General features: G+C 52.0%; 1 protein-coding gene across 1 annotated transcript; it reads right to left on the bottom strand.

The window, feature by feature from the left end:
- Positions 1 to 80: 80 nt before the first annotated feature.
- On the bottom strand, positions 81 to 14,161 carry ACAA1 (acetyl-CoA acyltransferase 1). The gene is made up of 12 exons (XM_074284541.1): positions 13,926 to 14,161; positions 13,741 to 13,834; positions 13,342 to 13,399; positions 3,963 to 4,042; positions 3,795 to 3,837; positions 2,867 to 2,965; positions 2,421 to 2,501; positions 1,642 to 1,832; positions 1,374 to 1,553; positions 961 to 1,016; positions 475 to 620; positions 81 to 367 (listed from the first exon to the last, which is right to left on the bottom strand). The coding sequence occupies exons 1-12, from the start codon at positions 14,100 to 14,102 to the stop codon at positions 292 to 294; spliced, it is 1,281 nt and encodes a 426-aa protein (XP_074140642.1). The 5' UTR covers positions 14,103 to 14,161; the 3' UTR covers positions 81 to 291.
- Positions 14,162 to 23,739: the final 9,578 nt, after the last annotated feature.

Here is a 23,739-nt window from a genome sequence, read left to right as displayed (position 1 = left end):
GCCGGCGGCCTCCGGAGCTCGGCTCCCGCCCTGCTCCTTCCCCCTCCTCGGACCCACCCCGAGAGAGACTGAGAAGCGGGTCGGGGCGCGCCATCTTTATTGTTAGGAGAAAGGAGACCCCGGGCCCGGCGCGCCCGACAGCCCGGGGCACCAGCGCGAGCGCGGGCTCCCTGCGCGAGGGAAGCCGGAGAAGGCACAGAGTCGGGGGCGGGGCCCGGCGCCCAGCTCCCGGCGAGGGCTGGCTCCACCCCCTGCCCCGCCCCACCTCCGAGGCGGCCCCCAAGAGCGCGCTCAGGGCCCCGGGTACTCGAAGACCGCCGCCGCTCCCATGCCCGTCCCGATGCACATGGACACCACGCCGTAGGCCCTGCGGGGAGGAGCGGAGGGGGGTGGGCCGGGGCCGGGCCGGGGGCCCCCACACCCCCGACCGTGGCCCTGCCCAGCCCGGGGTCCGGAGGGGGGCCCCGCTCTCACCTCTTCCCCCTGCGCTTCAGCTCGTTGAGCAGCGTGATGACCTGGCGGGTCCCCGTGCACCCCAGCGGGTGCCCCAAGGCGATGGCCCCCCCCAGGGGATTCACCTTCTCGGGAGGGATCCCCAGCTTCTCCACACAGTATGCGGCCTGGAAGGACCAGCAGGGCAGGCCTCAGGGCCCCTCCCCCCCAAGGTGCCCTCTTTACATCCAGGGTGGGAGGGAGGGCCCTGCCAAGATGGGGGGGGGGCCTTGAAAGGGCAAGGGCAAGTCTGGGTCAGGGGGGCTCAATAAGTAGACGGGCATACAGCTGGTGCTTACTGGATGCTGACTGAGCAGTGGGGATGGGCCGTGGGGGAGGGGCTCCCACCCCTTGGAGGCAGGCACTAGCCCCAGCTCTCCCCTTCCCCCCACTTTGGAAATAGTGGAGACTCCCATGAGTGCCCAAAACCTGGGCACGAGAGGGCAGGAGAGAGGCCCCGGGGCTCACCTGGCTGGCAAAGGCCTCGTTGATCTCAAAGATGTCCACGTCATCCACAGTTAGTCCTGCAGGAGGGAGCGGGGAGAAAGTGTCAGCAAGCCTACAATGCCCAGCCTTTCCCTGGGCAGCCCTCGGGTGCCAGGCGGGTGCTGGTGTCCCCAGGCAGCTCTCTAGTCTCCCAATCGGCTGCCAGCATCCTGCTGAGAACATCTGGGGGTCCTGTGACAACATCTGTTTCCAGGGTTTCACGGCCCTCGCTCTGTAACTTTGTGGGGCAGAGGCCTGGGCACAAAGGGGGCACCTGAGCAGCCTCTGCTCCAGCCATGCCCACCTCCTGTCCTCCTAAGCTCTCCTAAGGCTCCGTGGGCACAGCTGGGCCTGGTATCCCTGCCTAAGGGTCAGGGGCAAAGCCACCTGCTCACCTGATTTTTGCAATGCCGCGGGGATGGCGTAGGCAGGTCCAATGCCCATGATGTCAGGGGGCACGCCCACCACCGCATAGGACCTCAGGATGCCCAGGACAGGAAGGCCCAGCTGCTCCGCCTTGGCCCTGCGAGCCAGCAGGATGGCAGCGGCCCCGTCGCTCACCTGGCTGGAGTTTCCTGGGGGAGACAGGGCTGGTGAGAAGGGCATGGCGCAAGGGGACCTGGGCATTGCCCAGTGCCCGCTGCAGAGCAGTCCCATGCTCACCAGCAGTAGTGGAGCCATCTTTCCTGAAGGCTGGCTTCAACTTGGCAAGACCTTCCAGCGTGGTGCCGGCGCGGATGCCCTCGTCCTGGGCCACGGTGACGGGCTTCTCACTGCCCTTGTCGTCCTGGATGGTGGTCGTCACCGGCACGATCTCGGCCCGGAAACAGCCCTGGCTCTGGGCCCTGGCCGCCCTGTTGGCTCCAAGGAAACAAGGTTATGGCCGGCAGAGACCAGGAGTTGACCTCGAGACCACTAACGTCCCAGCAGCTTCAGGCCTGCCCCTCGGTGCTGTGCCCACAGCGCCAACCTTGCCCTCAACGCAGGAGCTTCCATGGCTCCTGGGGGTCAGGCAGGACTGACCCTGGGCCAGGCACTGAAACCAGGCTCCAAAGACAGCATGGACAAACACCAGCTGGCCAGGGGCCCGAGTGGTACTGCCTGAGCAGTGCTGCCGCACAGAAGCCCCCACAGTTGAACTGGGAGGGAAAGGACCAGAGGCTTCCCTGGCACGGCCCTCTGTCCCCCCCACTTCTTGAGGGCTCCAGCCTCCAGTGTCTGGAGGTTCCCACAAAGGCCAGAGGGCAGATGGACGGCGCTGTGGGTAAGGGGGAGCCATGGCATGTCTGCCTTCAGCTCTGGCATCTCTCCCCTGCCTCCACTGCCCCTGACCTTGGTGACTGTGGTGAGGCCATCTGCCCATCTCAGGCTTTGGTTCCTGGCCCTGGGCCATCTCCCAGGGCTCCCCCAAATCCGCCCGGGCCCCCCTGCCCCCCACTCACTTCTTCTGGGAAGCCAGAGCAAAGGCGTCCTGCTTCTCCCGAGAGATGCCAAATCTCTCAGCCACATTCTCCGACGTGATCCTGGGGTGCCAACGAAAGCGAAGGGTAGGGAGCCGAGGCAGCGAAGGCCTGGGGGACCCCTTCCCCTGAGCTGCCCCTCCTCTCAAGGCAGAGACAAAATCAGGCTTTCTTCAGGAAGCTCCCGGCCGGCCGCGGATGGACGGGGGTCCTGGGACCCTGCTCAGGGGCCCGCTCTGCTCCTCAGAGCTTGCTCATGGGCCCCGCCTGGGCTCCCTATCCCACCGGCTTGGCTGCTCTTCCCCCCCCCCGCCCCGGGGCAGGGGCCAGTGCTGAGCCTCCAGGCCAGAGAGAGGCAGAGACTCGGCCTTCTGTCCCCCCTCCCCACGCCCCCTGACCCCAGCACAGGGAGAGCCGGCAGCACTCACCCCATTGGAATCAGACAGTCTCTGGCCTTCGTGTTATCCACCAGGCGGGAGGTGATGTTGCCGGGGTTCCCTCGGTCAGCCAGGGACATGGACTCCACCCTGAGCGGGAGGAGGGGCCTCAGTGCCAGGCCTGAAGCACGGGGAGCCTTCGGGGGGTGGGCTCGAGCTGGCCTCCAGGGAGGGGGCCCTGGCTGTGGCCGAGCTCTAGCAGGACGGGCACGCCCAGGCACTCTTCATTTTACAGGGTAGGAAGTGAGGGGCTGGGGTGGGGGGGGGGAGTTACAGCTCCAGCTCCCCCACCTTGGCCCTGGAGAAGCCACTTCATTGCTCCAGAGCCATAAATGGAACCTGGCTGGGCCAGCCCGACTGACTTGGACCCGGGAGGGCCGAGGCTTCCGTCTCCTGCCGTTCTCTCCCTGTTCCATGCCCACCTCAGGTCAGGAGCTTCCCCTGGAAGAAGGGGGGCATCTCGGCTATCCCCAAACCCAGGAGGGCGGCTGAGGTGGGGAAGGGGTGATAAAGCCCAGAGACAGCCAGGAGAAACAGGACCTCCTGGAGGGGGGGGCTCGGGAGCCAGAGACCCAGGGGAGAGAAAGCTTAGAGCCAGGCCCATGGTCCGGGTGACCCTCTGCTCTCCAGCAGGGCTTTCTGCCAGGACTGCCCTTTCCCTTGGAGGGGGAGGGGGCCAGAGGAGTGTGAGGGGAGCTCCTCCTCTTCCTCCAGCTCCTGGGCACAGAAAAGGGCACAAAAAGCCCAAGCAAGGCAAGAGGCAGCCGGCCAAGATCCGAGGGCATGAGGCCCGAGGCTGTGGCTGGGAGGGAAAGTTCCACCAGAAGCAGGAGGGCCCCGGGAGAGGGCGAGTCCTGGCCCCTGCCCCAGCGAGGGCCCCACAGTCTGTAGAAGGCCTCACTTGCAGAGGCAGACTTACCCACAGGCCAAGCCGATGTCATAAGAGCCCTGCCGGATCCCACCTGCAATGAAAGTGGCCCGTGAGGGTCCTCCAGGAGGGGCCACAGTTCCAGGGCAGGGGAAGGACAGGGCTTAAGCACACCCGGGGGCCTGAAGCCGGCCGGGCAACAGGAAGACCCCCGCTCACCTGCGATGTTGATCACGGCCTGCAGCCCCGAGGAGCACTGCCTGTTGACAGCAGACAGAGGGACCGTCTCTGGGATGTCACTGAAAGAGAAAAGCATCGAGTCCGGGGGCTGCCGCCCCTGCACAGCCGGCTGGGGGCCAGGAAGGGCGTTCTGTAGGGCCCGAGACAACCCGAGAGAAGGGACTGTCCAGATGGGAGGGAACCGAGCAGGGGGCGCCCAAGAGATGTCATGAGCAAGGCCCAACACTGCCGGGCTGGCTGAGGTTTCCTCCGGGGCTGCCCCTCCAGCCAACCCCGGCACAAAGAAGCCACAACGCCAGCCCGGATGGCCGCACACAGGCTGCCGGGGCCTCCCTCCTGCTGGGCAATCCCGCTTTTCTTCCCTCCTCAACTCACTCTCCCACTAGCTCTTCCACATCTTCCCATACTCCTCCTGGTCAGAGGAGGTTCCCCTCCCACTTCTTTCTCGGAGGCCATTCACTGCGAGCTCCCTCCTCCTGCCCCTTCTCACAGGCCACAGCCTCACTCTGCCTCCATCCGGCTTCCTCCCTCATCCCCACTAATTCATTTTCGATCCTTCTTTCCCTGCTGGCTGCCTATGGCCAGGCTATGTACCCCTCCCCCCTCCAAACTCCCTTAATCCCTCCCACTCTGCGGCTTCTCTTCTGCCCTTTGGACCCAAGCTCCCCAGAAAGGCCCTGCACCAGGGGCCTCTGCTGCCTCTCCTCTCCCTCAATCCTCCCAATATGGCTTGGGACCTCCCCCGTGCTCCCAGTCTGTCCTCTCCAAAGTGATTTGTTGTTTAGTCCTGGCCGACTCCCTTCATGACCCCCTGTCCACAGCAGCCTGGGGCCTTCCATCGGCCTCTGTTTCTTGGTTCATGGAACATGCTTCCATGGCCTTCTTTCTCCATTACACCCCCCCCTTCTTTTGCCTTCAGTCCTTCCCCACGAGTCCCATCTTCTCGTGATGTGGCTGACTTATTTAAGCTTCAACAGCAGTATCTGATGTTCCAGTGAATAACTTGAATTAATTTAAGCACGGACAGACGGGATCTCCCCGCTGGGTCTCCGGCACAATTCAAATGCCTCCCTTCTGCAGCCCTCAATTTTCTGTATGTCCAACCCTCACAACCAGACTAGGCTTTTGTCAGCAAAGGGAGGCCTGTTTTCCAGGTTGCTGTCCAGGGTTGCCTGAGTTTCCTTTCCAAGGAACAGCTTTTCATTTCAAGGCAGTGACCTGTGTGTCCAAGAATATAAAATCTGACCCGGCTGCTCCCGTTTCTTCTCCTTCCAGTTGCTAAGATCTTGTTTTGGGGGTTCTGGATGTTAAAGCTCCAGGCCAGCTTTCACACTGTCCCCTCTCATCAAGAGGTTTCTTAATTCCTCTCCACCTTCTGCCATCATCTGTGTATCGGAGATTGTCATTACTTCTCCCGGCAACCTTGACTCTGGCTTTGGGTTCATTCAACCTGGCAGTTCACATGAAGTATTCTGCATGACTTCAATAAAGGCGACAGTATGCAGCCTTGTCGTGCTCCTTTCCCAGCTTGAATCGGCTGTTCTGTGTTTGGTGCTAACCACGGCTTCTCCCCTCAAATCCAGGCTGCTCCGGAGGCAAAGATGAGCTGGAGCCCCACATTTTGTTGTAATCCACAGTCAATGGCTTTAGTGCAGCCAAAGAAGCAGAAGCAGATATTCTTCGGGAACTCCCTTGTTTTCTCCATAATCCAGCACATCTTGGCAATTTAGTCTCTAGTTCCTCTTTGAAAACCAGCTCGTTCTGGTAACAATCTGTTCACATACGGCTGAAGCCTAGCAGAACCTTAAACATAACCTTGCTGATGTGAACAATGAGTCCAGTCCAGGCCTGGGGACCGAAAAGGGGCACAAACAGCCCAAGCAAGGCAAGAGGCAGCGGGCCAAGACCCTGGGACACGTGAGGCAGTGGCTGGGAGGGAAAGTTCTAGCAAGAAGCAGGAGAGGCTGTGTCCTGGACCCCTGCCCTGGCCATTGTTCAGTACATGCGAACATTCCTGGGCGGGCACTACTGAGTGCTGGCATATTGAGGCCAGTCTTTAACAGCATCATCTTTTAAGTCTTTAAGTAGCTCAGCTGGAATTGTGTCACTCCCACTAGTTTCATTGTTAGCAAGGCTTCCCAAGGCCCACTTGACTTCATTCTCCAAGATGTCTGGCTCTGGGTCATAACGACTATCGGTGATTTAGATCTTTCTTGTAGAATTCTGTGGTGTATTCTTGTCACCTCTTTTTTTAATAATAGATTTTTACTTTTCAAAATTCATGCAAAGACAGTTTTCAATCTGCAAAACCTTGTGTTCCAAATTTTTCTCCCTCCCCTAGACAGCAAGTAATCCAAAGTGCGATTCTTCTGAATATATTTCCACATTTAAAATGTTGCACAAGAAAAAGCAGGTCCAAAAGGGTAAATTTTCACCTTTACGTGCTTTTCTCTCAGCAAACAACAACAAAAAAGATGAAAATACCATGCTGTGATCCACATTCAGTCCCCACGAGCCTCTCTCTAGGTGCAGACGGCTCTCTCATCACAAGTCAGAACTGGCCTGAATCACCTCATTATTGAAAAGAGCACATCCCTCAGAATTGATCACATAATCTTCTTGTTGCTGTGAACAATGGTTTTTCTGGTTCTACTCCCTTCACTCACTCACTCAGTTCATGGAAGTCTCTCCAGCATTTCTGAAATCATCCTGCTGATAGTTTATTATAGAACAATAATTTTCATTCATATAACAATTTTCTGAGCCATTCCCCAACCGAGGGGGCATCCACTCAGTAGCCAAGATCCTTGCCACTACAAAAAGGACTGCTATTAGACACTGCTGAATCAAAGGCTATGCACAGTTTGATAGCCCTTTGTGCACAGTTCCAAACTGCTCTTCAGAATGATGGATTAGTTCACAACTCCATCAACAATGTATCAATGTCCCTATTTTCCCATGTACCCCCAGCATTTTTCATTATCTTTTCCTGTCATTTTAGCCAATCTGAGAGGTGTTACCACCTCTTTTTAATCTCTTCCACTTCAGTCAATCCTCACTGGTTTTTTTGTATGGACCAGTCCTCTTGATGTCTTTAATTTTCTAGAAGAGATCTCTGTCCTTCCCATTCTTATGTTTTCTTCTATTTCTCTGCATTGGTCATTTAAAAGAACCTTCTTATCTCACCTTGCTGTTCTCTGGAATTCTGCATTCAGTTGAGTATATTTTTCCCTCTCAGCTATTTATAAAGCCTCATCAGACTGCCTTTTTGCTTCCTTATTGTTCTTGGATATGTGGTCATTCTTTCCTCTTTGACACTCTCTTCTCTCTAGGTCTGCCTACCACAAAATCCTTCCTCTTTTCAGTTCACCCTTCATTTAACCACCAAAACACAGATCACCCCAGATCAGCCTCTACTCAATAAATTCCTGCCCCTACTCAATAAATTCGTGTCTCCCTATCACCTCCAGGATCAAATACAAAATGTTCTGCTTGGTATTCAAATCCCTTCCTGAAGTGGCTCTCTGCTACTGATGAGTATTAAATGATGAGGAGTAAATTGAGGAGTAAACTGTGGTCTAAACAGAGATAGTTCTGTTCCTTTTCTCTCTCTCCTTCCTTCCCCAAAGTAACCAATGGCGGGTTCGGCAGCAAAGGAATTTGCTACTTACTGCTGTATGGAAACATAGTCTTTATTGATTAGAATGGAAACACCGGAGAGCCGGTGGGCAAAATGGCTGCATGGTACAAGGCCATTTGCAAAGAGAAGATTCCCATTCTCTCTTTATGCAGTGATGTAAGGAGGTTCCTGAGAGTGATGTAAATTAAGATAAGGATTCTCTTGTTATCTTATGGGGACAGACAGAAGTCTCTTCCCAAAAAGGAATTTCCTGATGGCATTTGGTCTATCTGAGCAGATTAGAATGGGGGCTGTAAAACCCTGGCCATCTCAGATAGCCCAAACTAGTTTGACCACATCTTGTATCAAAGGTCCAAGTCCCAAAGGAAGTTGGAGATCAAACAAAGAATACCAAGGGGCTACCACCCTCAACACTACCATTCCAGGATTCTTACAATTCACTCCCCAACACAAAGTCTTCAATCCAGAGCCTCTCAGCTGTGCCACAAACAAGCTCCTCCAATTCTCAGCCCCAGGCATTGTCTGTCTCCCAGGCCTAGAATGCTCCTTTCTTCCACTTCAACTACAGACCTCCCTGGCTTCCCTTAAGTCTCATTTTCTATAGGGAGCCTTTTGTAATCCTTTTAATTACAGTATCTTCCCTGTTAATGATCCCCTATTTAACCTGTGTGGGCACCTATCCAGCACAGTGGATATACTGTCAGCTTGGAGTCAGGAAATGGATCTTTATTATGAGTTCTAATCGGCCTCTGACACTTAGCTGATGTGTGATCCTGAGCAAGTCATTTTTACCATTTGTCTCAATTTCCTCATGAGCTAATAAAGGAAGTGGTAAACCATTCCAGCATCTTTGCCAAGAAAACCCCAAAGAGGGTCACAAGAGTCAGAAGACATGACTGAACCAACTAACAAAGAACAAAATTATCCCCCACACAGCTCACTTTGTATATATTTGTTTGCTTGTTGTCTCTATTGTTAGGGACTGTTAACTCTACTGTTAAGGACACTGACTTTTGCTTCATAACATCTCCGTTGCTTCACCTGGTGCCTGCAGACAGGAGGCACTTATTAAGTATATAATGACTGACTGATGAGTCAAAAGTCCCTATTCTACTGCTTCTTTCCTTCCCTACCTTAATTAAGTAAACCAATTTATTTGCCCTTATTATGTAATTAAACCATGCCATTATCTCCTTAAACACCATGCTTCTTCAAAATCTGCTACATCTACATCCCATGAGAAAATCTGCTAATTAACAAAAAGTCAATTCTCAAAGAATTCCCTGATTTTAAGAGCAGCAGCTTTCTTTTTTTCACACTACAAATCTTCTATACTACAAATCTCTTCTTTATCCGAAGGTGAAGGAAGATTTCAGGATATAGGAGGAGGTTACAGGAGGGAAAAAATGCAAAGCAAAATGAAGACAAATGAAAATCTGAAATATATTCCAAACAGGAATGTTCCAATTCATCATATTGGAAATCTTTTTTTCCTTAATAATTAAGTAAATATTCTTGACTAGTGGATGGTATAGATGGATACTCCCTGCAGCACAGAACAGCCTCCTCCAACCAGGAACTTGATCTTTTATACTACCTAATCTCATCATTCTCTGTTACCGTAAAGGGCAACATCATCCTTTTGGTCCTTGGGTTCCCATTATCTCTCACTTCCCCATAGCCAAGCTGTAGCTTAAGAGCTTGATTTCATCTCTGCAACAACTCTTGCAGATTTCACTACTTGTTGATTTCACCTTTGGAGCCCCTCTCCTAGATATCACTTCTGCAATAATTTGCAGATTTCACTTCTATAACACTTCTTGTAGATTTGACCTCTGCAATACCTCTTGTAGATTTTACTTCTATAACATTTCTTATTGATTTCTCCTCTGCATCAGATTTCATTTCTATTATACATCTTGATTTCACCTTTGGAGTATTTCATAGACTTCACCTCTGCAACATCTCTTGCAGATTTCACTTCTATAACACTTCTTGTAGATTTGATCTATGCAATACCTCTTGTAGATTTTATTTCTATAACATTTCTTATTGATTTCATCTCTGCAACATCTCTTGCAGATTTCACTTCTGTAACACTTCTTGTTAATTTCACCTTTGAAGTACCTCTCCCAGATATCACCTCTGCAACAATTCTTGATGAATTCATCTCTGCAACCTCTCTCCAAAATAACTAACTTTCCCTCTGTCCTTTCCTCAATCCTGGAACAGACCCTTATCACCCTCACACCTGGCCTAGCTTCTGCGGGTGTTGGGGAGGAATCCTGCCTGCCTCAAGTTTTTCCTCTCACCAGAATCCATTCTCCATTCAACCACCACAGTGGTTTTCCTAAAACATACCTCTGACCTATGTCACCCCTTTACTCAGTAAACTCAGGATCAAATATAAAATCCTGTTTGACCCTCAAAGGCTTTCATAACATAACTCCCCCACCCCCTACAATTCTACATCTCAATGAAACTGGTGGTCTTGCAGTTCTTCTAAGAAGACCTTCCATCTCACTACCCCAAACATTTTTCCTGGCATGTCCCATGCTGACAATGCTCCTCCTTTTTTAGCTCTACCTCCAGACTTCCTTGTTTTCCTTCAAGTGTAGGATAAAAACCATACCTTCTACAGGAAGCCATCCTGATCCCCTTTATTACTAATGCCTTCCTTCTGTTGATTATTTCCAATTTCTCCTGTATACAGTACTTCTTACTTGTCTCCCTATTAGATTGCAAGGTTCTTGAAGGAAGTGCTACCTTCTACCTTTCTTGGCATCCCAAGCACTTAGCACACAGTAGATATTTAATAAATGTTGATCGCCTCATTGTTGAATTTGTATCCCAAAGAGATCATAAAAGACAGAAAAGGACCAACATGTGCAAAAATGTTTGTAGCAGCCCTTTTTTAGAGTGGCAAGGAACTGGAAACTGAGTAGATTTCCATCAGTTGGGAAATGGCCGAACAAGTTTTGGTATATGAATGCTATGTGTTAGGATTCTTACAAGGCACTAAGTCAGTGGAATTGATAGAGACAATAATTATCTAATTTAGCACGGTTCAGTATGATTGATCTGACCCTACAAGGAGATGTTATGGGCCAGAACTTAAAACAAGGTACTGAGTGGAATCGAGGAGACAGTGATTCAATCTTACAACAAATAATGGTTTCCTAGTGATATAATGATTGGTGTGTACTCAGTATAGAGCATATAAAAGCAAGAAGCTTTCAGGGCCAGGAGGACAAGCCCACTAAAGGATAAGCCCACTCTCGGAGACAGATTCATTCCATTTTCCACCTTTGCGCTGGCTGGAGGCTTTGGATTTGGAGACATTCGGAGGGAGCTAGAGACAGAAGCTGGCAGAGGCAAAGGACTAGAGGCAAGATCCGGAAGGCCTCCAGAAAACTAGCTGAGCCCCAAGTGAAGGAGATAAGATTTTGATGGAAACAATAAAGGATTTAAACTTTTAATACCTGGCTGCATTTGAGGTGATTATTTACAATGAACTGAAACTAAGGCTGCCTCCAGGAGCCCCCTAAGAAATCTGCTCCCAGAGAACATTATGATTTAGAGAAGAATATTACACTATGGAATATGATTGTTCTATAAGAAATAATGAACAGACTAATTTCAGAAAAGCCTGGAAATACATATATGAACTGATGCTAAGTGAAGTGAGCAGAACCAAGAAAACATTGATGGACTTTGACTCTTCTCAACAATGTGATGATTCAAGACAATTCCAACACACTTGGGATGGAAAGAGTCATTCATATCTAGAGAGAGGACTATGTTGACTGAATGTGGATCTAACAATAATATTTTCACCTTTGTTTCTTTTTTTTTTTTTACTACCTGACTAATATGGAAATATGTTTAAAAAGTTTGCACATATTTTACCTGTATCAGATTGCTTGATTTCTTGGGGAGGGGTGAGGGTAGAAAAGGAGGAAGAAAAATTTGGGACATAAAGTCTTATAAAGATGAATGCTGAAAACTATATTTACATGTATTTGGAAAAATAAAATACTATTGAAAATAAAAATATTTTTAAAAAAATGTTGATTGCCAGTACTTTCATGGTTTCATTTCCTGTATCCTAGACAGTCTCTCTAGGGAGAGAGCGACATGTATTCGCTGGGTTTGTACAAGGAATAAAGAGAGATGTTGAACTTCAGTGAAGAGTGATGAACTTGAAAACATTGTCCTGAGTTCAAATCCTTCCTGGTCCTTGCTGTTTGATCTCTTCAAATTGCAATTTCAATCAATACAACGAGGGTGCTGGAACGCACCAAGAACCCTTCTAGTTCTCACCTTCAGAAAACAATCTGAAAACAGGTGTCAATCAGCTGCCACTGACACCTTCTAGACTATCCAGAAGGAGGTCCCCAGTTGGGGAAGACAAAGACATACAGTTGGGAAGGTACCAGACTGCCCCAATATATGAACTAACAAAGGAACAGGTGGGCACAGGAAGAAGTCATATTGGGAAGAGAAGCTGAGCAAATGCCAGTCCAGGACCCTGGACACAGTACCAAATACAGAGAAAAGAGGAAGGTGGACAATCTTTCCCCATTCCATCTATGTGCCATAGCACAGACTCTTGGTTTGTGGGCCTGGGTCAAAGGGCTGATCTTATGGCTGGCTTGTTGACCTTGAGGTCACAAGGAGTGATGTGTTTGTCCCTTTTAATGGGCTCAATGGTTGGGATCTTGAGGGGTTTGGGTAGTCCTTTTGTGCAACTGCATACTCTGCTCACGTTCTAGCTGTGGCAATGGTATCTCTTGCCAAATATGGGTCAAAGGGCAGGCATACCTACAGCTTGGGAGAACCTTACCAGTTCCAAAGGGTGAACTTGGACCTGTCACTCAGTCGTGGGTCCCCTGAACAGGAGGCTCCAGGCTGGCTCTACCTCTGTAGGCCCACAGATCGGGGTCTTTGAAATTGCAATAGATCTGCCAGGTATGCCTGGGCTGAGTTTGCCCTGGAGCAAACCCTTGGCTTGGAGATCGGGATTCTCCTGTGAGTCAGACATGGGGGGGGGGGGCGAGCAATGAGCTAGCCCTCCCCACCTCATGCCTCTGGTTGGCTCTGTCTCCCTGAGAGTTCATTTCTGTCCATCCTGGGAAAATTACGCATTAGTGGAATAGCAGGAAACTCCCTGATTTTAAACCTGATGTGGGGAATTAAAGAACTCACTGAATAGATCCTCCCTTCAAATCAGGGGAAAGTCCGAGAACGTGCCAACGGATCAGGGTTAGTCTGTGTAAAGTTGAGTGTTAGGTAATAAAGAGAAAGTCCAACCACAGCAACAGTGGCTTTGCCAGAGGCTGCCAGGGATCACAGACACTTCACTGCCAGAGTCCTCCTTCCTAAGCAGATCTAGCTTCGGCATCGGCAAAGTGACGTTTTCTATTTTCAGCCCTCCTCCCAAATCACCACCTGTCCGTGCTCTCCCCCTCCCACCTTTGTGCCATAGCACACTCTAGACTGTGGGGGGGCTGGGAACTTGTGGCTGGCTTGTTGCTGATCCCAAGGCTCGGGGCCCTGAGGAACCCTCTCAGGGGGCTCACGGACTGGCTCCTGAGGGGGCTGGGTATTCCTTTTGTGCAACTGCACAGCCTGCTCCCCATCTAGCTGCGGCAATGGCACCTCCTGCCAAGCCTGGGGTCAAAGAGCAGGCGGATGGGGATCGGGAGAAGTGTTTACCTTAAAAACTGGGCAATTCTGGCCATGACGGCGCCGGCCCCTGGCTGCAGCACGTTCCCTGTGGGCAAGAGGGGGCGTTTCAGGAGGGGGAAGGGCTCCTCAGGCTTCCCTTCTGGGAAAGCTTCCAGGCCCGGGTGCAGAGGCCGTCTCCAGCCTCCAGCAGGGTGGGCTTTTGGACCTCTGGGGGGGGGGAGGAGTTATAATTCGGGACACTTCTGAGACAGGCTTGGCTTTTACCCTTGTGACCTTTGTGCCCGGTATTTGGCACACAGTAGGTGCTTAATAAGTGCAGCGAGCTCATCAGCGGGCTCCTCCCACTGGAGCTCTTTGCCTTCGGACACGAGCCCGGTTTCGGTGGGGCCGGGCCTCTCCTCCCTCCGGGCCTCGGCCCGCACTCACCCACGCAGATGTCCCCCAGCTCCCCGGGGGGCAGCCGCACGTCCCGTAGCACAGCGGTCAGCACGGCTGCCAGCAGCTCGTCGGGCGTCGTGTCCTGCGGGGACAAGGCCGCGGAGACGGGGGATCAGACCGGAGCGGGGCAGGGGCGGGGGCGGGGCGGGAGGGGCCGGGGACGGGGCCGCTACCTTGAAGCCTCCGCGGCCGGCCTTGGCGATGGCCGTGCGCCGCCCGTGCACCACCACGACGTCGTCGGCGGACGGCCTGGAGAGGGCCGCCGGAGCGGGGCCCGAGCACGGGGCCGCCGTCAGGCCCGAATCCGGGCGGCCAGACAGGTGGCCCAGCACGACCTGCAGCCGCTTCATCCTGAGCTTGAGTGAGCCCGACCCCCGGGCCGCTCCTTCCCCACAGCTCACGCCCCCGCAAGGACCCGCCCCTAACCCCGCGCGACGCCCGCCTGGCCCGGCCCCCCTCCACCACCTCCCAAGGCCACGCCCCCAGCCGGGCCCGCCTCTACCGCCTCCCAAGGACCCGACCCCACGCGACTTCCGCCCGACTGGCCGTGCTTCCGGATGCTTCGCGTGACTTCCGCCCGGCTGCACACGCCCCCGGCCTCGTTTATCTTCCGCTCGGCTGGAGCGCTCCCGGATGCCTCGAAAGGCCACGCCCCCGGCCTCAGGTGACTTCCGCCCGCTGAACACGCCCACAGACCAGCCTCGGCAGCCGCGGGATACGTTCGGTTGGCCCCGTAGGATTCTGGAGACGCGAAGGCCGCCCAACAGTCAGGGTGGAAGTGAGGCTCCGCCCATCGGGTTAGAAGGAAGGAGGGGGCAGGAGGCAGGCTCCACCCCCAAAGACCCGGAGATGCGGTCTGCATCCCGAGCCGGGGAGGCGCCCTCTGGCGGTAAAATGTCTCGGTCTTAGGGTGGCTGGGGGAAGGTCAATTCCTCCTCGGTGACGTCACCCCTCGTGCGTCCGCCCCCTTTTCTCGGAGACCCCCCACCCCACTCCCGTCCTAACAGTTGCACGTGGTGTGGAGCGGGCGGCAAAGTTGGGAGCCCGGAGGGTACTCGGGGTGCAAAGGCCCGGGTCCCCCTCCCGAACACTGCGCCCCCATGTGCAGGCCCCTACACCGTCCTCCCGAGGGCGCGCGGGGCTCGGGGCAAAGGCACGCGCTGAAACAAACCTCCCCCCAACAGGGGCACGTGGGGCACGCGGAGATGGGCAGCGTCACTCGGATACTCAGGTGTCAGAAACAGAGTCTCGTGTTTGAAACATGGGGCTCTGACGGCGCCTTCTTCCATTTGCATCCGGCCCGGAACTGCCCAGAAACGGGTCAGTGTCTTTCCACCACATGTTACACTTCAGAACCCGCCTCTTAAACGGTTCTTGAAACCCTCTGGTGTCCTGTCCATCAATGGGGGCGCGGAATGAGGACTTATTGGCAGTACATGTCACCCGCTTTGTACACATACCCCGGCGCCACAGCAAGGTTTCTCGGGTGAAGAACGGGGGGGAAAGTGGGCGAAGCCCGGTCGGGCAGCAGGCACTTTAAAAATTGTATTTATTTTGTTCTCTCAGCCACAATCCGCTTTCTGCCCCCCCGCCCCCAGCAAGGACAAACAAAGCCACCGTTACAAGCACGCACAGTCGGCCCGACCCAACCCGGATGAACCCCTCCCCCTCATCGGGGCCACGCGTTTCATCCTTTCAAAGTTACAGTTTTTAAAATGTCAAATGAAGCGTCAGTGAAGCGCCTGGCCCGTGGTGGGGGCTCAACGCTTATTCCCCTCCCCCGAAAGGGCCTTGTTCTGCTCACTTCTCTGTCCCTGCGTCTAAGTCTTCCCCGAAACTGCCTGGCTCACCTCTCACAGGAGGCACAAGAGTATTCCATCCCAGCACATTCCCCGCCGCGGGGCGGGCCCTCAGTCACCTCCTTTCACCTTAGAAAGCGCTGGAAATACTGTGTTACACAGCGTTCGATTCACTTAGAACCAAGCCCTCCCTTAATGTGCGCTCTTCGTGAAATGGATTTCTGAAGCCAGTTCTATCGGCAAATGTATCTTCCCTCCTTTGACTCAGATGAATCAAGTTCAAGTGACAGCTCCCTCGTCTCCCCCACTCCATCATGGAGATATCCACTTGGGTCCCCAGTTAAATGTGACACCTCCCTCCCCCCACCTTTCCAGAATGCCTTTCTTTCTCTTTCTCCATTTTCTCTGACTGGGTTCCGTGCATGACCCCAGATGAAAGACAGGGCTCCGAGGGGACACACAGCCGGACCCTCTGCCCACACTAGCCCATCAGCCAGTGCTCCCTGTTCAGATCTGATTCCTTACTCATGTTTACCTTTTCGTGTTTCTCTTCACTCCTGTGTCTGGACTTCAAGATCTCCGGGCAGCTCTGCTCTTTTCATCAGGAATGCTTGGAAGTCCTTGGTTTCATTTAAGGTCCATTTTTCCCCCTGTAGAATTATACTCAGTTTTTCTGGGTAAGTTAATTATGCTAAGGGGGTAGAGCACTAGGGTGGGGGTGAAGCCACGATGGCAGAGTGATAGGAACCAGGATACATGAGCTCCACTCCAGACTTCTCCAAGTAGATCAGACAGATCCTCACGGGGAGAACCAAAAAATGCTCATTTGAGCCGTTGGTCTAGTCCGGCTCAGCAAAGGGAGAGGGACGGGGAGGTCTGTGGAGGCTGAGGAAAGGCTCGGGTCGGAAGCGCTCCAGTGCCCAAGAACCCACAATGGAGGCACCGTGATGGGGAGCTGTGACGACCAAAAGGCAGGTCTGAGCCCCACTCCCCAGCTCCAGGTCACACACCAAGAAGGTGACCTTTGAGGGGGGCGGCCCTCTGAGGGAGGGCTCTGCAAGCAGATAAGGAGTCAGCTGAGAAATCAGCCACAGCATCAGTGCCCCAGCTCACATCTCAGGAGTGTTGGCTTCTAGCCCAGCCTGGAGAGGAATAACCAGGTGGTGAACCCCGGACCAAAAGGGAGCCTCAAGTTCCGTCCCTCTGAACCAGCAGGTTCTACTGTAACTGCCCAAAACCCTCAGCAATCACTTTGCCTTGCCTACAGCTACTTTGGGAGCATTGAAAACTTGCAGATCCCCACCTAAACTGTCCCTGGGATTGCAGAATAATATAACACATATCCTGAGAAAGCAGCAGGAGATCTTCCCTCCAGACATGCCCCGAACCCAGCCCTGACAAAGGCAATATGTAGGCGGGAATTACTGACCAAAAAAGAACACCCCGCAGAGAGATATTACAGGGGCAGAGAGAACAGTCAGGACCCAATCCCAGAAGTGAATAACTCCGGAATATCTATAAAGCCTCAGAGAAAAACACAGCTTGAGCACAAATCCAACTCAAGTCCTGAAAATCATGCACAGTTTCCAAAAGTTTAAAAATGTTTTTATAAGTTAAATAAGGAATGTGCGAGGAAAAAAAGTTGACAAAGAAATGAGAAATATAGCAGGAAGACTTGGAAAGAGAATGAATAGTTTAGCCTAAAATTTTACCCAGGCAACAAAATTAATAAATTAGAATGAGCCGAATTTAAAACTATGATTACATGAGGCAACAAGAAATATTAAAAGTCCAAAGATGAAAAAAAACAAAAGAAAACAAGATATCTCACAGCAAAAACGGACCTAAAAAAAGAGATTGAAAATACAAGAATCATGAGACCTGAATTATATGACCAAAACAAGAGACCAAATATCCTATTTCAAGTAATCTTATAAAAATTTTTCAAGAAAACTGCCCAGATGTCTTAGGACCAGAGAGCAAGAAGGAAATAGAATCTAACGGTTATCTCCTAAAAGAAATTCAGGATCATGGAGCTGTTAGTAGGATTGCCCAGCAGCTGTTAACAAAGATTTATTCTGGACTGTCAGATGTCTTAGAACCAGAGGGCAAAAAGGAAATAGAAAGAATCTAACAGTTACGTCCTGAAAGAAATTCAAAAATAAAAACTCGCAGAAACTTCATAGTCAAAATCCGGAACTTCCATGTCAAAGAAAAAGTTCTGTCAGCAGCCAGGAGCCACAGCCAGGATCACACACAACTTAGCAGCCATCTCTATAAAGGAGTAAAGAAATTGGAATACGATACTGCAGAAGCCAAAATGTAGTAAGTTATGACCAAGAATAACTTACCCAGCATAACTAAGTATAACACTATAAGGGGGAAAAAGGGACTTTTAATGAAATGGAGGATTTCCTGGCCTTCCTGACCAAGGCTAGAGCTATGTAGGAACTTTGAAATTCAAACACAAAAAAGTAAATACAAATGAAAAATCACAAAGGACTAAATAAATACGAAGTTTTTATTAATTATAAGAAAATGATACCTATGTCCCCTCTGAATCCTCTTGTCATCAGGAGTTACTGAGGGAGTCTAATAAAGCCTGGGAGTGGTTCAATCAATATTTATTAAGCCCCAACTACCTGCCAAAGCACTGTGCTAAGTATCAGGGATACAAAAAGAGGCAAAGGACAGTCCTGAGCTTACAGGAGTTTACAGGCTAATTGAGGCAACCACATGCAAACAAAAATACACAAAGCAAGCTAAATACAAGATAAACAGGAAATAAACATCGGGGGAAATACTGGAATTAAGGGTGGGGGAAGGCTTCCTGTAAAATGTGAGATTTTAGTCCAGAGCACAGAGCCAGGGAAGTCGGGGGTCAGAGGTGTGCAGGGAGAACATTCCAGGCCTGGGGACGAACAGATCCAGATGAGCCTTGCTTGTAGAGCCGCCTCACGAAGGGCTTTTTATGCCCACAGTGCATCGTGTTCTTGCTCCTGGCTGGGAGCTCTCTGAAGAGAGGGCTGACAGAGTCAGATGTGTGTTGTAGGAAGACCCCGTTGTGGCTAAGCGGAGAATGGGCTGGCGAGGAGAGTCCCCAGAAGCGATTGCAAGGGGAGGTGAGGAGGGCCTGCGCCAGGGGGCAGCCCGTACGGGAGGAGGAGGCGTGTTGAAGCCCCTGACAGTAGCTTGGTCTTGGAGAATGACGGAGAGGAGTCCGGGGGGCTCCCAGATTAAGCGTGTGAGGGTCCTCTATAACACTAGGAAAGGTAAGTGGTAGGTAGGGTCTAGGAGGAAACGGGAGTTCCTGTCAGGGCAGGCTGTGTCCTCAAGGTTGACTGGACATTCAGCTGAAGATGTCTGAAAAGATGGTTGTAGATGCAAGATGGGGTCTCCGCGACTGTCATTCGAGGCAGGAAAGGCAGATTTAAGACTCAGCAGCACAGAAATGGTGATAGACTCCATGGGAGCTGATGGAGATCTCCGAGAGCAGTGGGATGGAGGGAGGAGAGAAAGGGGCTGAGGAGGGAACCCTCTGGGACACCGTCCTCTGGGCTGGAGGAAGAGCCAGCAAAGGGGACCAGGAGTGGCCACCTGGGGTCAGGGAGAGCCTGGAGGGCAGGGGGAGCCAGAAAGCTGGAGTGAGGTGTGTCCAAGGCAGCTCACAGGGAATGAGGAGTGGGAAGCACCAGGAGACGTCCAGCAGCCGTGCACCACGGACTTAATCTGGACTGTCAGAACTTCCTCACAGGCACAGGCTCCAACAATGAATGGGGGCAGCGATTTCAGGCTAGACGTGGGTGGGTATCTGACAATCTAAGGGGCCAGGGATTCAAGAACGGAGGACATGATGGAATAGAATGGTTCACCAAAGGGTCAAGATGAGAAGCGGAGAGACTAGTAAATGTAGGGGAGACATGAGGAGAGAGCCAAGAGGTCGAGGGCCTGGAAGTCGCGTTGTGGATGAAGAAAGGTGAGAAGCCAACAAACTGGTCAAATGGGGGAACTCAGAGTCCTCAAACATGGAAGCGGCAGATCTGTGGGTGAGGGCAAGGCCAGAGTACAGCCCTCTCTGGGACTCAGGTTGGGAGAGGAGCCATCTCTGTGGATGCCCAAAGGCCCCGGGATGAGGGCAGGAGCTGGAAAGCAGAGAAGACTAGGGGAGGAAGGAAGGGGAGCAAGCATCTCTAAACAACAGGTCCCGGGTTCTGGAACACATGAACAGCATGGAGAGCTTGCTGGAGAGAGGGGGAGGACCTGGCAACGGTCCCGGGGAACAAGCAGTATTCCAACTCTCCCACCTCAATCACGGAATGGACGGGCACAGTCCTGGCAAGGGTGGCCAGGCCGGTCCAGCTGTCGGAGCCGGGCTTCCCAAGAGCTATTAGATTTAGGAAGAAGGAAAGTTGTTTCCTAGGAATGGCATTCCAAGGGGCAGAGTCAACAGCGGGGAGTGGAGGGGAGGAGGGGAGGAATTAGTGAGAAACTTTGTTCTATGATGAAGGTGGCTCAGGGCACCACAGATCAAGGAGTAATGGACCTGAATTCCTATAAGGTCTCAGACACTGCCTCATGGTGTGACCTTTAACCTCCTGCCTCAGTTTCCTCCTCTGTAAAATGGAGATAAAGTGCTATAAATGGCAACCCCTCCTGTATCTTTGCCAAATGTGGTTCCGAAGAATCAAATACAATGCACACCTGAACAAGTGCCGAGCACAGCGCCCGGTACAGTTACATAAATATTAGCTTATCGCCATCATTGTTACATCCTGATGATCTCACAAGAAAGATGGACAAAGCAAGAAAGAGGAAAACACCATAAGGAGAGGGGAAAGAAGACGGAAAATGCTCGTAATATGGGTTCGAGGGTTGTGCTTTGTCTTTTGTACTGGAGAACCGATGGCATTGGGGCAGGAGCGTGGAAGGCTCTACCTCGGGTCAGACACCACAGTCCACGCGCAGATTTGGAGGGCTGATGTCTGAACGGTGGATCTTCTGCAAGGAGCGCACATGATGGGCGCCTAGCTCTTTAGGGACCTGGAGAGTGTCTCTGTCCCACTTCTTCTGACCCCCGAGTGAGCTCTCCACCCAAGTCTTTCCAGCATCAGAATAAGGGGCTCAGCCCCCCAGGGTTCTGTTCTCTGCAGCTTGAGCAAGGACCTCCCTGACTGCCATCTTACTCGCCAGGTGAGCTTCAGAATCTTCCCGAGAGAATTCCAAAGGAGGTGACTCCATGTGCGGGCACGGGCCTGGCACAGCGTTCAATTCAGCACGGCTGTCAGCACAGCGGGCTCTGTGGACCTTCGGTTTGGGAGGCAGCCCAGTCCCTCTTCCCCCCCACACTCTCCCTCAGTGACCCCCCAAACACCGAGCTAGCTCTGGCAACGTCTGCACCAACTCATTCTCTCCGCACATTCCCGGGACGTCCACTGCCGAGCTAAGTGAACCTAGCCACGGCCCAAACCTTCCGCATTTGCTCTAACCACATATAGAGAGTACACTGTGGCCGGCACAGAAGCCGTTCTCTTGCTGTTGAAGGTTGGGATAAGGACCTGCCAAGTCCTTTTTGGGGCTGCTCACCCACACCTCTCACCTGTAGAAGGGAGCGGGAGAGCGGCTGACCCTAGAAACTCACGGGTCTGAAATCATCCAAGGAGAGAACAGACACAGTCCTGGAGCTGGGTACAGAAAAACATTTCACTCAACAAGAAAATCAGAGGGAAAGCAGAGAAAGGGAAATTTTGTACAGTTTTATTCCCAAGTGCATCAAATTCTAAATAAAGGTGTACATAAATATCAATGGCTCTTTTTGAAGTGGCAACAAATGGGAATTTGAGGGGTGCCCTTAAATTGGGGAATATCTAGAATATCTGTGGTGTGAGTGTGACAGAATACTATTGTGCTGCAGGAAATGAGGAAGATGGTTTCAGAAAAACTGGGAAAGAATTTTGGCTCCCATCAGTTTGGATCACCATCTATGATTCCAGAGGACTTATGATGAAACCTGCCACCCACCTTGTGGACAGAGGGAAAAGACTCACTGATAGGAGGGGACATTGGCACTTGCCCAAGCCAAAATCCCTTTTGCTCGAAGGTAATAGTAACGGCATTTTGGTTCATTTGTAGTTTGGGGGAAGGGAGTTGCAGGAGGAAGGAGAAAAGGGAGATTTTGTGGATTGTCCATATGTGCGTCTTCCACATGCTCTGAGCTTTTGTCGTAGAACTCTGTCCCCAGGGTGAAGATGTTAACAATGAAACTCACCTCCATCCGACCCCTTGAGTCTGATGGGGTCCCCCTGCTCTCTCAGGTGAGAAGACATGCTGGTTTGGGTTTCCTCCTCCTTTGTCCATGGTGCCCAATCATTAGCAGGCACGGAATAGAGCCTGACTGAGCCCACACAGATTCATGGACTCGAACCCCATGTGCTGACTAAGGGCAGAACGGGCACGTGCCTCAAAGCCTGGACCTTAACAGGAAAGCCTCTCACGGAGGGAGCAGCAGGTGAGGCAGTGCCCAGAGCACCGGCCCCGGCATCAAGAAGACTCAAGTTTAAATCCAGCCTCAGACACTTACCATGTGGATCCCAGGCAAGTCATTTTATCTTCTTTGCCTCAGTTTCTTCATCTGCAAAGCAAACTGGAAAAAGAAATGGCGAATCACGCCAGTATCTGCCAAGAAAACCCCAAAAGGGTCATGAAGAGCCAGACCTCCCGGAAAACGGCTGAACCACAAGCGCCGTGGCCTCTCAGCAGGACCAAGTGGTTTTGCCTGTGGATCCAGACACTGTTGGTGTTCTTGGCTCCCCCCTGTACCAGGTTCCCAGGCCACTAGAGGTACCCATGCCACCAAATGGGCAGCAGGACTTGGAGACATCTTCCTGCCGAGGCTCCTGCTCCAAGCAGACTTTCTCTTCCTTACCAGCTCCCATCTTCTCGAGACCCCCACGTCCAAACCAAGGCATCACAGCAGGAGCTCCGGGAGGGCACTCTCTCTTTGTGGCCCCATTCACAAACTCACCACAGTCCAACGTGGCACTGCTTTACACAGACACCACTTTAGCCACAGGAGACCAAGGCAGTGGCCCCAAGGCTCTCTCCTGCTTCTTGGATCACAGCTTCATCTCTGTCCAAGAGGAAAAGGAGCTGCCACCAAACCAGGCTCACCAAAAGATGGCCACACCCCGGAATGCCCCTCAGCTAATTAAGAGGGCACTCTCGTCCCCCCCCTCAGGGAGGCCCTGTCGCAGTCTCCACTGGGTGCCAAGCTTCATTTCACCCAAAGCCTTTGTTCCTGATGTTCTGGGCATACAAGACCACGGCCTGGGCAGGATTCCTTCTCATCGCCTCACTCGTTTCCAGCTCCTTTTGGGACTATCTTCTCTTGTTAGACTAAGTTTCTTGAGGGCAGAAAGTGGGTCTTTTCGCTTTAACTTCTAACCCCAAGGCTTGGCGCAGGGCCTGGCACCTGATAAGCCTTTAATATCATTCCATCCTTCTTCTGCACCCCCATTTCTAGCACCTCACCATCACTACAGAACAGAACCACTTGGTGTGAGGGTTGCCATAAGTAATCATCTCACGGGGGGAATCCCCTCCTCAGCTCTCCAAGTCCTACAGCAGCAGACTTGCCTATTGCTTCATCTGTCTGGAAAGCCTTCCTAAGCCTTCGGTAACAGCTTGCTCTATAATTGGGTAGTCTCTGAGTACCCAGGATCACCTCAACGAAGCATCAGACTATGACCTTATGTTAGGGAATTCAGCTAAAAATTAAAACCAGGAAATTAGTTATCAGGGGCCAAAGCATAAGAGGGGCTCTCTCTGAAGTCATCAGACTTAATGACTGTAAATGTGGATACCAGGAAATGAAACGTTGGCTCACACACCATTAGGGAGAAAAATATGAACAGCCTGTCTCCCGCACTACTGGGAAGAATGGGGGACAGACAGACATACCCATGGGTACTTTCAAGTTCCAATTCCCTATCTCCATTAAAGCAGCTTTCTGATTTTAATCAAGTTTTGCAAAAAATGCTTCTCCATAAGGAGGAAATGTCTTTCCCTAGCACAGTGTTAAATTGGTCCTCTCACAACCACGCCCTGAATTTTAGTTGTCAATTATCCTGCTCACACAAACTGACCTCTGACCTTGAAGCTCTCCCTGCCAACCGTTATGCCGATTAACATA

This window comes from Sminthopsis crassicaudata, chromosome 1 (genome assembly GCF_048593235.1).
Source record: "Sminthopsis crassicaudata isolate SCR6 chromosome 1, ASM4859323v1, whole genome shotgun sequence".
In the NCBI taxonomy this organism is placed as follows: domain Eukaryota; kingdom Metazoa; phylum Chordata; class Mammalia; order Dasyuromorphia; family Dasyuridae; genus Sminthopsis; species Sminthopsis crassicaudata.
Note: the sequence above shows the minus strand (reverse complement) of the source record. Positions and strands in the feature narration are given on the sequence as shown.